The sequence below is a fragment of the Palaemon carinicauda genome, chromosome 38, assembly GCF_036898095.1.
Source record: "Palaemon carinicauda isolate YSFRI2023 chromosome 38, ASM3689809v2, whole genome shotgun sequence".
NCBI lineage: Eukaryota > Metazoa > Arthropoda > Malacostraca > Decapoda > Palaemonidae > Palaemon > Palaemon carinicauda.
This window is the reverse complement of record NC_090762.1, coordinates 24609428-24625114: the sequence shown is the minus strand read 5'-3', so window position 1 is coordinate 24625114 and position 15687 is coordinate 24609428. Positions and strand designations below refer to the sequence as shown.

Below are 15687 nucleotides of genomic sequence, written 5' to 3'. Positions count from 1 at the left end.
TGGTAGGCTGTTTTTAATTTGTGCTGTTATTTTATTTAGAGAAGACTGGAAACATTAGGAAAAAGGTTACTAATCTGTGTTGTGGGATTAAAAATGCAAGGCACTCTCACCAAGAATTCTATTTCTTTTTTATATTAAGGATTTAGTAATCAAAGCTCATAGAGAATTGGATTCAAGTCATATGAAATACTTGAGAGTTTGGGTTTATAATAGGAGTGCAGCTACTTCCCTTCATTTCTGTAGGAATATTTCTTTGGAGGGAGGTTTGGCAGCAGGTCAGGAGAAGTATACCAAATAGCTTTTTTTTTTTTTTTTTTTTTTTTTTTTTGCCAAGAACTGTTTAAAAGAAGCCTGGTCTTCTTATAAGAGTTTCGGGGTATTGGTGATGTAGTGTGAGTAACATTGAATGTGTACTGAAGAGTGATTGATATTAATTAAGTAAACTCTTTGATTATCTGTTGTAGTTTAGTATTAATTTTATCCATGAGATTGTTCCAGCATTGGAGAATGTGGTCACTACTTTTAAGTGTTAAGTATTGAAAATGTGTATTGAAGTAATTCATATTTATTAAATTCCTTGAAAGTGTGTATTAATTATTTGACCCTTAGGGGTATTTAGTATTAGATTTTTTCTTTGTCTGGATTTGTGAGACTTGCTAGATTTTGGTTGTTACCATCAAGTTAATGGTTATTGAAGGCGACTCTCAATTGGTGTGGCTATTTAAGCTCGGATAGTAGATTGATTAAATCTTTCCTCCACTATCCCACCTTCATCAGAATGTGAACCTCAGGTAATTTTGATGGAAATAAACTAAATTGCAATGATAGAATTATTTCTATAATCACCTGAAGCTAATTTGCTATTATATGCTTCAGCTGTTATGCACTTTACTGGTCCCTCTTATTATACATGAAGTAGTCAGGATATTCATGAGCAATATGAACATCTTGAATTCGTCAGGACGTCTTACCAAAGGGTATTGAATAGGAATTTTAGTAGTAATTGCTAAGAAATTATTTCCTGTTGAATAAGTCTTAGCAGCATATGCCATTTTGATTGAGTTGGAATAGTCTTTTTAATTTTACCCAGTTCTATTTTTAACCCTTTTACCCTCAATAGACGTACTGGTACGTTTCACAAAACTCATCCCTTTACTCCCATGGACGTACCGGTACGTCCTTGCAAAAAAATGATATAAATTTTTTTTTTTCAAGGGTTTGATAATTTTTTGAGAAAATTCAGGCATTTTCCATGAGAATGAGACCAACCTGACCTTTCTATGACAAAAATTAAGGCTTTAAGAGCAATTTAAAATTATTATTATACATGAAGTAGTCAGGATATTCATGAGCAATATGAACATCTTGAATTCGTCAGGATGTTTTACCAAAGGGTATTGAATAGGAATTTTAGTAGTAATTGCTAAGAAATTTATTTCCTGTTGAATAAGCCTTAGCAGCATATGCCATTTTGATTGAGTTGGAATAGTCTTTTTAACTTTACCCAGTTCTATTTTTAACCCTTTTACCCCCAAAGGACGTACTGGTCCGTTTCACAAAACTCATCCCTTTACCCCCATGGACGTAACGGTAAGTCCTTGCAAAAAAATGCTATAAATTTTTTTTTTTTTCCATATTTTTGATAATTTTTTGAAAAAAATTTAGGCATTTTCCAAGAGAATGAGACCAACCTGACCTCTCTATGACAAAAATTAAGGCTGTAAGAGCAATTTAAAAAAGATATACTGCAAAATGTGCTGGGAAAAAAATAACCCCCTGGGGGTTAAGGGTTGGAAATTTCCAAAGAACCTAGGGGTAAAAGGGTTAATGGCAGTGGTCTCACTGAAATTTTGAGAAATTTGAGAATTTTTGAAAGAATGTCCTCAGAAAAATATTATTTTTTGTGACCCCAGAAATAATTAGTTCGTCAATTCCTGCATCCCAGTATGGGATGTACAAACCCAGATTGATTCTTGCGACAAATATTTATTATGTAACACTTATATCAGATAATCCCTTCATTCCTTTTTCTTTAATCTTAGGTACAATTCTTCTTTCAGCACTCTGTGTTGGTGACTTCTGCACAGTTTTCTCTCTTGTGATTGGTCAGTCTGAGATTTAGAATAATGAAATGTAATCTAGTTTCTTCTATTATCCTCTTGGTCAGTATATCCTGCTCTTGGCTTCCTCATATCCTTCTCAAGACTGTATTTTAATGTTACCGAAATGTAATTCATCACAGTTTAGTTTTATTATGAATCTTTTGCTTATATCAGCATTATTCTAAGATGTTTTATGAATTTTTCTAAGTAGTCTTGTGGTACTGTACTTAGGTTTGAGTATATAGGCCTCTATAGGCATAAGAACTTTCATTGAAAATCTGTGTATATATGAGAGAAAGTATTTTATTATATGTCTTATTCATATAAAAGTGTAAAGCCACCTTGCGACTTGCACCGACTTACGTCCCCGCAATTTGATCAGTACTTAGCGGAAAGACGTGCCATTTATGCAGTACTCAGAGTGAAGCATAGTTTGCACCTTGTTCGTGCACTACATGCACATAATTTATGGCCTGTCTATGCAATGCGCCACCAAATATTTGCTACATTGGTCAAATATTGAGATGCATTGGTCTAGTAATGACAAGCATTGACACTCACTGTCGGCAGTATTCGCGAGCTCCCACAGTGTTCATGCTTGTTTCATGCAAGGGACAAGCACATGGCACAAACATTTATACGTGCCAAATTTTTGAACATTTAAAAATTTCCTCAAAGGCCCCTGCACTCCTTAAGAAGTCTTTTTAATCACTAACAAGGAGCATTGTGTGGCATTGCAGATATGAGACTCATGCAAAAGTCAAGGTACCTCTAGGGCTTTCATTAAAAATTTGTTTGTTTACTGGGAAAATATTTTAGTCTGTCTTATTTAGGCCTTCAATTTTCATATAAAAGTTTTTACAAAATATTTGTTTGGTCGTCCTTCATTGCAATAGATTCAACTTTGCGTTGTTGTGACTTCCATCTCCTCTACAATAAAAAACTTTTGTGCAAGCCTTGTCAGAGTTATGACATGATGATCTGGTCATAGGAAATAATTCTTATTATTATATTAGTGTGGAAATTTTCACCTCTACTGAAATGTTTTAATTTTATAAGTCCTTTTCTTGCACAAGAAAATAACTGTCTTCTTTTGAGATATATCAGAATTATTATGCTTACTTTCTTCCTTTGTGAGAGTGTTTTTGTTTTGTCATTTCTATCCTCCTTTCTGTTTAATAAAAGGGATTTTGACGAAGGAAAAATCTATATCTGGGCGAGAGACCTGTGCTGCCCAGTGAAATGCTCCTTTTACATTATTTCTAAGGTAAAAACTGCTATGAATTTACCAGAGAAAAAATTGTCTAGGAATGCTAGGTTGAACCCAGCTCGCTCACCTAATAAGGTGTCGGTATAAATAACTGGGGCGTGATAAGTTTGATAATTCTGTATAATTCTTTTACACTGAAGTGCTGCTAACAATAATCAATTTTTGGACATTCTTATTGTAGTAGGGAATATTATGAATTGGCTTCTTCCAGATTTTGTTTGTTATCTTGTTCTCTCTAATTTCATTGTGCATTTTCTCTCTCAGGAAATGGCTGATATTCAAGAAAAACTAACTCTTCAGACTAAAGAATTGCAAGATGCCCTTTCACAGCGCAAGTTGGCAATGTCAGAATACAGTGAAGTATCTGATAAGTGAGTATTAGCCGTCTTACGTAGTTTACATGCAGATGCTCTAATATTTTTGGAAGTCTAACATCTAGATTTAATAGGAACTCTATATGTACCGGGTATATTTCCATGGTTTTCAAGAGAGTTATTTGGTAATTAGTAAATGGATTTAAAGTTTAGTAAAGCAGGAAGTTAAATTTGGTATTGTTAGATTACTGTATATGGTTAAATCCATTACGTTATAAGGTTGTGGAAATACTGAGCATCTCTCAGCGGTTGAAGGAACTATAGGTATTGTAGGAGGGCCAGATCAGTGAAATAATTAATTCTTTTATTAAATCTAATTTGGTTTTACAAACATGCTAACAAGTTTTGATATATTGAAAGTATGATTAAATATGATTTTCAGGTTAACGGAGCTGAGGAATCAAAAACAAAAAATGTCAAGACAAGTTCGAGATAAAGAAGAGGAACTGGAAACAGCTATGCAGAAGATAGATACTTTGCGGCAAGATTTGAGAAGAGCCGAGAAGCTTCGGCGAGAGTTAGAGGTAAGTGTAAGTTGGTGTAGAAAGTTCTTGTCATTATGATGTTTGGACTACAGTCAGCTCTCCGTCATTGCTGGGGTTAGGTAACAGACACACACACGATAAGCGAAAAACTGAGTCAACTTATAACCCCTTGAAACAAATAACTGCTGCTCATGTACCACCCTGAGTATAAGTAACAACATAACACTTTTGTTCCTAACTAACAATGTTATGTTCACTGATACTGTTGTGTATATTACTTTAATATATGTACTGTACATTACTGTACTATCACTATAGCACTGCTTAATTAGCTAAGATGAGACACCACTTAATTTATAAGCAATCTCTTATCTTCCCATGGTCACCACACAACCCCACCATTCCATCACGTAATATGTAGCATGTAACTATGTACAGTACAGTACAGCATTTCGTATATTTTACTGTAAATGCACTGTCAGTAGTTATTTTTCAATGAACATATGAATACCCTAAGACAGGTAATAGTAGAGAGATAAAAAAAAATTACTGTTCACATTATTATTATTATTACTAGCAAAGCTACAACCCTAGTTGGAAAAGCAAGATGCTATAAGCCCAAGGGCTCCAGCAGTAAAAAATAGCCCAGCGAGGTAAGGAAATAAGGAACTAAATAAACGATCTGAGAAATAATGAACAATTGAAATAAAATATTTTAAAAATATTAACAAGAAAACATATTTTATATATATACTATAAAAAGACTTATGTCAACCTGCTCAACATAAAAACATTTTCTGCAAGTTTGAACTTTTTAAAGTTCAATTGATTCAACTACCCGATCAGTAAGACCATTCCACAATTTGGTCACAGCTGGAATGAAACTTCTAGAATACTCTGTAGTATTGAGCCTCATGAAGGAGAAGGCCTGACTATTGGAATTAATTGCATGCCTAGTATTACGAAAAGTATGGAACTGTCCAGGAAGATCTGAATGTAAAAGAAGATCAGAATTATGAAAAATCTTATGCAACATGCATAATAAACTAATTGAACAGCTGTGCCAGAGATTAATATCTAGATCAAGAATAAGAAATCTTATAGACCGTAATTTTCTGTCTAACAAATTAAGATAAGAATTAGATTGATCACCAAAAATCTTAAAAGACTTTCTGAATACAGTAAGTCAATTTTTTGTATAATATAAGAAGACGCTGACCTAATGTGTTTCTCAAAAGTAAATTTTTTGTCGAGAATTACACCAAGAATTTTAAAGGAGTCATACAGAGTTAAAGAAACATTATCAATGCTAAAATCCGGATGTTGAGTCACTTAACGTTTATGAATTTCTACCTAGCCAAATCTCTTGACTTAGATCCAATCCCTAAGGTACATTAGTTACGTTCATTATTGAACATGAGGTGTACATGCATACGTAATCCTCCGTATGTATTATGTAACAAATCCTAACATAATCGAAACGTAAATCAACACTTGTTACTTAACAAATACTTGTGGGAGATGCTTTTGCAATGAAGGATGCTTAGAGAGGGAGAGAGACGTGTCAGCTATCGTTGTGCAGGGAGGGAAACGACCCAAAGGCCGAGTGCAAAGAAGCGTAGTTGGTTTTAAAATTTCTTGCTGCTTGCAGAAGTCCTTACTGCAGTGTTTTGTGAAGAATCAAAACTAAAATATTATGTGGATTCCGGTATGGAAGATATCGAAGCAGGAGGTTTGACTCTATCACTTTACAGTTTAAATTACAGATATTAATAAATGATACTACACATTATTTCCTCTTACTTTGTCAACTGTTTTAATGTTGTTACTGTTCTTGAAATATTTTATTTTAATTGTTTATTACTTAAATAGTTTTTATTTCCTTATTTCCTTTCCTCACTGGGCTATTTTTCCTTGTTTGGAGCCCTTGGGCTTATAGCATCGTGCTTTTCCAACTAGGGTTGTAGCTTGGCTAATAATAATAATAATAATGATGATGATGATGAGGACGATAACAGTAACAATAACAATACTGTAATATTGGAAATGAATATAATAATTATTAGAACATTTGGTTATTACAATAAATTAGATAACTAGATATATTGCTAAGAAAGTATACCAAAGATGGATAACGAGAAGAATATAGATACATGTAAGGTGAATTTATCCCCGCAATTAATGAATATACATCAGGGTTACAAACAAAAGGAGAGAGGTGCAAAGTCAACAACAGTACAGTATTTTGAAACAACGAGAACAAGGACTTAGGACCGGTTAGTGACTTTGGATCTTCCTTTAGTGTACCTTCTACATTACAGCTCATTTTCCTTACACAGGGCCGGTTCGAGGAAGCTGAAGCAGAAGCCTCAAAAGAACGCAAGCTACGAGAACGCTCTGAGGAGTATACACGCAATATTGAGGGAGAGTTAGAAAAGATGAACCAAAGGCCGCAGGGTAGAAGTCCATCCCTTAACTCTATAGAAGCTTCCCAGGAAGTCACCAGGTAAAACACATTTTATTATTTCTTTAGAATAGATATGTAAAGATTTTTAATTTTAATTAGTGTTGTTGATGAATGTGTTTATTACATGTTGATTGTTTAAAGATTTTAATGTTCATTTTATTAAAAAATCTCCAGATTAAAAGCAGATTTAGAGAGAGTGTGTGTTGATCAAGAAGAGAGAGCACAACAGCAAGCCCTCAGGCACACTCATGAGATGTCAGCGATACGAGATCAACTTGCAGAGTCTGAATCTACTAGAAAAACATTGCAAAATGAGGTCAGTAACCAGCTTAGAGGAAAGTGTATTGTATGCATCTTGCCATAGATTTTATACTTTTTTCCAGAGTTGGTTATTTCTGATCCCCTGTGGGTCACTTTTTTAATAAGGCAGTAAATATGTTTGCTAATTCAAGTCATGCAAGTTGAGTTGAGTATACAGATGATAGGTAATTAAAGAAGCTTTGAAGGCATAATGTATGATGGGTTGATGATTCTTTTTATGGCATTTAATTGTCTTCCTTGAGTGGGTATCATAATTTTGTTAACCTTATTGCTAGTTTATTTGCCCTATATGTTTTAGCAAAGAGTGAAGAAACAATGATTTTCGTAGATTTTACATCTTATATTCAAGTAGATAAAAAACTAAAGAAATGTTTACTTCCTCATATTTTTGGAAAATTAATTTTTAATTTTTTATACTAATCTGACCTACCCTATTGGAGCAACATTGCCACCTTTTAGAATATAAATCCTGTAAATACCTTCACTGCATTGTTTCTTTTAGAGATAATGAAAATTAAATTGTTTATTTTTTACAAATCCATACATAATATTTCGTAGAGTACTATAGACTTGATACCCTATTAAAATTCTGATCTTATTTTGCATACTTCAGGTGACCACATTGAATAAGAAAGTTGAGCAGTTGCGAAGCGAATTAGAAAAACGAAGTGAAGAACAAGAAGACTCGGTGATGGATGTGAAACGAAGGCATGATCGTGAAAAGGCGATGCTGCTGGAGGATAACAAGAAGCTTCTGGAAGATGTAGAAAGAGTCAGTATTTAAAGTTAATCACTGAAAATGTATAACTGTAATCTTTATCATAATTATATGGCAGTCAATAACAAAAAATTATTCTGAAAAACATTGAAGAGCATTCAAAACTTACTGAAATTCAGAGTTTTTTTTTTGGAGTGCTATTTATTCAAGGCATTTAGGGTAATAATAAATACTGAGATTAATTAGCATGCTATAAGGGAGGAAACTTATTATCATGTTTGTATTTTAAGTATAGATGAACCTTTTTTATCATAGTGGTAGCTTACAAAAAATAACTCGCTTTTATTGCAATCTTTCTACTGCTTATGTAGAGTGATATTGGTAATTGCCTTGGTTAAAAAGGTATGCCTACAAAGTCTTAAAGGGGAAAAAATGTCAAAAGAAGTAAAAATATTAGTGTAGTACAATAGACATGCTAGCTTTCAAACTTAAGGAGTCAATGTCCAGCTGGTCATCAGTTAGGTACCTGGTATTTAGTTTCATGATAATTGATAATTGATGTACAGTATTTTTTAAAATTATACTTAGAGAGGAGAATTTATAATTATGTTTTTTAAATTAATCACTTGGGAGCACCAAGCTGTAAATCAAAAAGGAAGAAAATTCAAAATAGTGTGACAAGATGAATTGGAGCACTGAATTACATTTATTGTCAGGGGATTTAATCAGACCAAAGTCTAGAATTTATTGGTTTTCATTAGACTGTCCCATGTAGTTTGTTATTTGATTTGGTTGAAATTGGAAGGTTAGTTTGAAAGTGGTTGGTAGGCATATTTGATGAGGTAACACAGGAGCGATTGGAAGGCAAAGCTGACCAAAGGTTGTGAAAGGACTGCAAAGAATATTTATTGATAAGTAGAGTTGATGATTCAAGGTAAACTGTAAGCACAACCAGACTTGAGAGAGAATTTAAGGAGTCATGGGTATAAGCTATGGAGTGATAAGCAGTGCTAAATATACAAAGCTTATATTGTAGTAAGGAACAGAGAAGTAGTAAAAGGGCAATAAGGTAGGATGAAAAGTAGGAAAAAGCAGATGGAGTAATAATGTAGTGGGAAACAAGGACATTTGCAACTGGGTGGTAGAAAAAGAAAACAATAAAGCCATAACCGTACATTAGCAAAGGACAAGAAAAAGTTAGAACAAAGTACAGTCTTAGATCAAGGAACAATAAAAATTTGATGTTTTGTAAAATCATAAAGAATTCTTAGTATTATAGAAAATTGTGTATATTGAAATGTAGATTGCATATATCAACAAGTAAGAATTTGAGATAGATTTCATATATGAACAAATGGGACTTTGAGATAGATTACCTATATCAACAGGTGGGGCGTTGAGATAAATAGCATACAGTATATCAAAAAGTGTGACTTTGAGAAAGTTTTCATAATAAATGGAACTATGAGATACATTGCATATATGAACAAGTTCGTCTTAGAGATAGATTGCATATACTGTATAAAGAAATGGGACTTTGAGAAAGCAGTTTTTCAGCTTTGAATTACGCTTTTAGAATCAATTTCTACTGAATTTGAATAGATAGTGGCATATTTTTTCACCCAAGTTAATCCACTTTTTAGAATTTGTCAGAGCTATGTTAAAATCTTGTGAATGTAGTGATGAAAAGATGTTTAATTCAAATGGCTACAAGTACTGAAAGGCTAGAGTGATATAGGATGATGTCCTATATTTTAAATACTTTCAAAAAGACAAGTATATACTGTAAATAATGAACAAGCAAGTTGAAAATAGACTTCAACTCTCAGTTGTGTGGGCTCAGATTTCAATAAGTTCAAGTTTTAATCTTTAAGGTAACTGGTATATGTGAATTTCAACCAATGGAAGGTAAATTAACCATATAGCATCCTATTCAGGTTGTATGATTTAGAGAGAGATAATAGCTTCATTTGCTTAGTGCATTTTGGTATATAAGGGGAATTATTTGTTATAGTTTAATTTGAATTGCTATTTCTTCAATGTAAGACATGAATTAAAATGCAACCATTTGTTCATTGAATTGCACTGCCCAAGTTCTTATACTCCCATTACTTTTGCAGCTCACTGATAATGTCAACAGAATGCAGAATGAACGACGAGCTCTAGAGGAAGAGTATGATGATCTTCGTAATAAAAAGGAATCGATAGCCCAATGGGAAGCCCAGATTACTGAGATCATTCAATGGTAGGGCTATTCACATTTGAAAGTTATAATTTGACAATTGTTTGGAAAATGTGAAGCCTTTGTGGAAGAAATTAAGGCTTTTTTAGGTTCACTGTATATTGCTGTCTTTGTCTATAAGAACTTTGTTAAGAGATAACTGATACAAGTGAAATTTAATTTCTAAGAATATTAATTGTAGTTAATGATTCAAGTTAGCTTTGCAATTCTGTATATATATATTTTAATCTGGAATTATATTGTGCTTTGGCTTTCTTAATTTTTTTTTATTAAGTTCTAATATAGATTCTGTATGTGAAGGATGTTTAATTTCTTCGTAATATCATGCAAAAATAGTTAAGAAGACTTCTCCCATTTAGTGTTTTGAAACAGGTCTTTTGAAGCTTTTAAAGGACTTTATAGATGCAAGTCTCTTTTAGCAAGAAATATGATCTTATTTAAAACTTATGGTTAATTGAATAAATGTTTTGAATTCTCAACACTATGTTATGTCTTCAGGGTTAGTGATGAGAAAGATGCACGTGGGTATCTCCAGGCGTTAGCAACGCGCATGACTGAAGAACTTGAATCGCTTAAAGTATCAGGGGTAGTAGGAGGCGGTTGTTCTATGTTGACGCACCCTGAGAAGAATTGGCGAAATAGACGTTCTCAGAAGCTAGATAAGATGGAGTTACTTAATTTACAGTCTTCCTTGAATTCAGAAATCCAAGCAAAACAAGCCATATCAGAAGAACTTAGCAAAGTACGAGCCGATCTTGTTGCATCGCAGAAGTAAGTTTTAAAGCTCCTTTTGTTAGATTTTTATATACAATAATTACTTTAATGAGAAGTTTACTACAGAAGGTCATCAATTTACAAACATTCAGATATTCAAAAATCAAATCCAACTGAAATTATAAATCTGATATACTGTAGTATCAAAAATTTGTATATTGTAATAAAATAAAGAAATGCTGTATTTAAACAATATTACTTAATTTGATACAGTGAGAAAAAGGACATTTGCAATAACCTGTTATTTATTTCATATGAAATGGGACTATTAATTGACTTCTGTAGTTGGAAATTGTTGGCCTGGGAATCAGGTTAGGTCCACCCTAAGCCAAAATTTAACAAAGTTACACTTACAAAGAATTTGACTTACAAACAGCTTCTTGGAACTTAAGGACCTTCTGTAATTAAATTCTATGCTCAGGTTCCCATTCATGTTTCACAGTTTGGTTGCGAAGTAAGTTTGTTTGTTGTAGAATTAGCTTTTAGATGCTGCTGAGGCTAATATATTGTGTTTCAGGGATGTTCGAGAATTCAAGCAAAGATATGAAAACGTGTCGAGGGAGAACATGAGGAAAGAGAAACAGATTCGTGAATTGCAGACGAGATTAGAAGCTGGTGAGGGCTGTAAGTAGTCTAGGCCTGTGCTATGCTTTTTGTTCTGGTTTATTTAGCTTAAGCAAAATTATGATTTTTCTAAACATGCCTCGTATTCCATTACTGAAGTCCTGGTGATGCTATTTGAGCATTTCATCATCATGGTACAGACAGAAAGTTACCTGTGATATATTGTATAGGATTATCCATAATCTTTTGCACAAGAGTGTTTATTTTGATATAGTAATAAGATCTTACCCAGATGGTTGCACCCCAAATACCAGGTGCAAGTGGGGACTAAGTTCAAGTTATGTTGCTTTTAATTGAAATTGATATGCTCTGTCCAGGCTTTTAAGAAGCTGCAGTTATGTATTTTTTTCATATGGACGGAACCCATGGTCCTGCCCCGTTAGAGGATTTTTAGCTTAGTGGTGTGGTGTTTTAGCTGTGGTTGCAAGATTCTCTTGAAAAATGAAGAAAATCTGTTTACAGTTATGTAAGGAATAGCAGAATTTTGTCCTGTGGCTAGGAAATAGGCAGAACTCAAGGATTGATGAGGTTTGAATGTGTAATGAGAATGTGATGAGCAATATTTCTGAGATGTAATAAGTATGGAAGTAGCTGCATGAATACCCATAGAGAGGCTAAACAATGGGAAAATTTTGTAAATTTGTATTTCAGTTTCTATGGAAAAAAGTTGTGGCAAGACGTTTTTCAATTGCGAATCGTAGCATAAAGCATATAGGAGAATAAGAGTTGATAGAACTCTTCGCATCTAGTTTTGTAAAAAGATAACATGAAATGCTGATTATAATTATTATTAAGATTTTTTTTTAATATTTATCTTCCCACGGATGTGTATTAGTGTCAAGCCAATGTCCCGAGAACTCAAGCAGCTAGGGCATTTGATATGCACTGTTTGTTTCCCCTTTTTGTGTCATTGTTTAGTTTCTATAACCATTTATTTTAACAAAAGGAAATGTAGATATTAAGAGAAAATAGGGGAAAAGAGGGAAACTTAACATTTAGTTATTAAAACTCTAACAATCAAGTATAGTATATTCTACAAAAGAATGATGAAGCATTTGAGGAAGTCATGAATACCCTGACTTGATCAAGGTAGTTAGTTAGAATTGTTGTTTTACTGATGGCGCAACCTCCTCGTTTATATCCAGTTAGCTGTTTATATTCTTATTTTGCCTTTCAAGTCTTTATATAATGCAGAAGTAGCCTTGATTGGTAAATATATTTTGCCAAACACTTTATCATACCCACTTATCAACTACAAAAATTGCCATAAATCTGTATAGTTGTCAGTTAATATTCACTTGTATTTAGTAGTTTATAATGTTGAGGATTGTCTATCAAAGTCTGACCAGCAAAATTAGTCATATCAGCTAAGTCAATTGTCATAGAAATTACATTTTACAAACAAAGTTAGTCATGACTTTTGAATTGGAGGTTTTTCTTTGCAGTCAATACCACTTTGCAATGGAATGTTTTTAGAAATCTTTCAAAGAGGACTCAAGTCCAAACTCTTTTCAGAATGCTACAATCTCATTAGAGAGGAGTGCAGAATGTAAAAGTTCAGGTCATCTAGGAGTCAAATTAGTGTGCAGTAAAACAGTGAAAAAAATTTCCTTCATTGTCTTGATGAGGTTTCATGGTAATATAAACTGGTGGCAATGAATATCTGAGTGATTGTTTGGTTTTGCAATGTTGGTGCAGTTTTTTATGTATCCCAGTTAATTATCATGATTACAGAAACAAATAATACTGATTAAATATAACCAGTCCTTAGAATGCTGCATTTTCTCTTAATTGGAACTTTCTCTTTACCTTTTTCTTCTCTGGATGGAAGCAATGGATTCCATTTTTCCCTGATAATTTGATTTTACCAAGTTAATTTTATTTTTTTCCCTCCTATGTCTTTGAGGTGATTATTTTTTGTTTGGGGGGATAGTTAGGTGACATTAGTTATTTTTCTTAGATTGTTTTTTTGCTAATAGAAAATTCATGGTAAAAGATATTCTCAAGTATAGAATATTAGAGTGAATGATTTTCTGGTATTTCTATGAACCTCCCTTGATATTCATATTGCTTCTTCTCCAGAAGCTTGGTTTAATTGACATCTATCCGTAAAATTTCCCCATTTTCCTTCTCTTCACTAAATACTTACCCTTAGTAAAGAGAGGAGCATTTTAATTACCACGATTTAAGATGTCTTCCCCTGATTTTTTTCAGCAATTACTACACTGAGTGTGCAAGGCAATTGTTTCTGTGAAACAAGATCCGGATTATCTTTTTATATTGGTTAAGTGGAATGCAGTTATTTGAATGGTTGTATATAGTATGAAAAGTAGTGGACCAAGAACTCTACCCTGAGGAACACCAGATATCACATTCCTATACTCTATTCACTTTAGAGCCCAACAATAACAAGTCTCTTCAATTTATTACCTAAAAATTCAGTAATGAAGCTAAGTCCCACCTACTCCCAGGTGTTTTGAGTTCGAAAAGAAGGGCTTCATGATTAACATGGTCAAGTGCAGCACTAAAATAAAAGGGAATCATACAAACCTCCTGATCGTAATCAAAGGATTTCTGTACAGCATTGAAGATTGTAAGAAGGGCATGACATGTTTCAAGGCCTTTGTGAAAGCCGAATTGCAAAGAAGGGAACAAAGGATTACCTTCAGCATACCTATTTAGAAATTTAGAAACTTTAGCTCTCAAAGAATTATATCTAAAAATAATAAAAGGCTTGAAAGTGAAAGCACATGATATTTATAGTGCTTTTCCCTAAAATTTTTTAGAAATCTTTCTTTCGAAAGAGTTTTAGCAGTAGCTCAATGGCATACCAATTCTGTTTTCACTTGACAATATCCAAAAAATCCTGGCTTGCTTGTGAAGGTTGCTAGGCTTTAGCCCTTCTAGTAGCAGCAAAGCTATGGTCTTATGAATTTAAGATCAGTTAATTTATAACTCTTACAAAATTTAGCAATGGATTTGGAATCAATTGAAAGCGTAATTTAGATCGAGAACTATAATTTAGAAACTATCTGCAGCCCGTGGTTTTAAATAGCTTTATTAAACAACCTGGAGTCCCTTATTTCAAACTGTATTTTGAGATGGTTTGTTTAAAGTAATCTGGACTAGGTTAGTAAATCTTAACTAAGGACACTCCAAAATCAAACCATTGTTCTCTAATCTTGGGTAGTGCCATAGCGTCTGTACCATGGTCTTTCACTGTCATGGGTTAGAGTTCTCTTGCTTGAGGGTACACTCGGGCACACTTTTCTATCTTATATCTTATTTCTCTTCCTCTTGTTTTGTTAAAGTTTTTACAGTTTATAAAGTGATATTTATTTTAATATTGTTGCTCTTCTTAAAATATTTTATTTTTCCTTGTTCCCTTTCCTCACTGAGCTATTTTCCCTGTGTCAGCCCCTGGGCTTATAGCATCCTGTTTTTCCAGCTAGGGTTTTGCATAGCAAGTAATGACAATGATAATAATAATGATATGGTATACTGCTTTTAATTGAATTTATCATATCTCTTTCACTGACATCCCCCCTCGAGCAGTGTGCTAGTCACCAATATGAGCATGGGGTGTTTCAGAAAAATAAATTTAATTATAATAAAATTTCTTATGTACCAAGCAATATGAACGTCAGGGGAGGTTCATAGAAATAAATTGAATTATTATAGTATATCTTACATGCCCACCCTTCCCACTTCCTTGTGATATCAAGAGGATAGTGATAGTTTTGACTTTGAAACCGAAGGGACAAAGAGATCTTGAAGCATCATTTATGCTAGTGTTCCTTCCTTTAGTGAGAACATGTGTTTATTGAAGGGGAAGAAATTGAGAAAATTTTAAGGTTTTTGAAAATTTTATGGGTAAATGTCAATTAAAGTGAGCTTATGGAGAAGAAGCAATATGGACATCAGGTAAGTATAGAAATGGTAAATTTCATTATGAAAATTATATCATACTGGTTACTCTAGTCATTAGTAATAGTAAGAAATGTTTATATTTTTTAATGAGTTTCTTTTTACATGAATTTGGGATATGATGTATTTTTTTTTCCCTCTTTTTATAACATGAATCACTAGAAGTGTTAACCCTTATAGGAAATACAGTAGTTTATTTTTACAATGTGTACTGTATTATTTTTTAAAAGTCAGGACTAATAAAGGGTAGTTTATTGGTTTTAGATTCTGTTAAGAAATGACTTTTTTAGGGAAGCAGCTAAATTATTAGTCAATGAATCACCTAAACACTTTTTTCTTAATGCAAGTTCAGTTGTCTGCCAGTTGGCAGTATTATACTTGCG

The 15687-nt window shown here is 33.1% G+C and overlaps 1 protein-coding gene across 13 annotated transcripts in view; it reads left to right on the top strand.

Moving 5' to 3' along the window:
- gek (serine/threonine-protein kinase gek) overlaps positions 1–15687 on the top strand; it is a 236345-nt gene that overhangs the window by 146267 nt on the left and 74391 nt on the right. For 11 of the 13 annotated variants that reach the window (XM_068361973.1, XM_068361968.1, XM_068361970.1 and 8 more), the window contains 8 exons: positions 3637–3743; positions 4129–4270; positions 6571–6737; positions 6873–7014; positions 7633–7791; positions 9858–9982; positions 10478–10750; positions 11271–11377. In XM_068361973.1, coding sequence (XP_068218074.1) covers positions 3637–3743; positions 4129–4270; positions 6571–6737; positions 6873–7014; positions 7633–7791; positions 9858–9982; positions 10478–10750; positions 11271–11377 — 1222 coding nt within the window. The remainder of the gene's footprint in view (positions 1–3636; positions 3744–4128; positions 4271–6570; positions 6738–6872; positions 7015–7632; positions 7792–9857; positions 9983–10477; positions 10751–11270; positions 11378–15687) is intronic. The other 2 variants (XM_068361971.1, XM_068361967.1) reach the window with 1 other exon arrangement.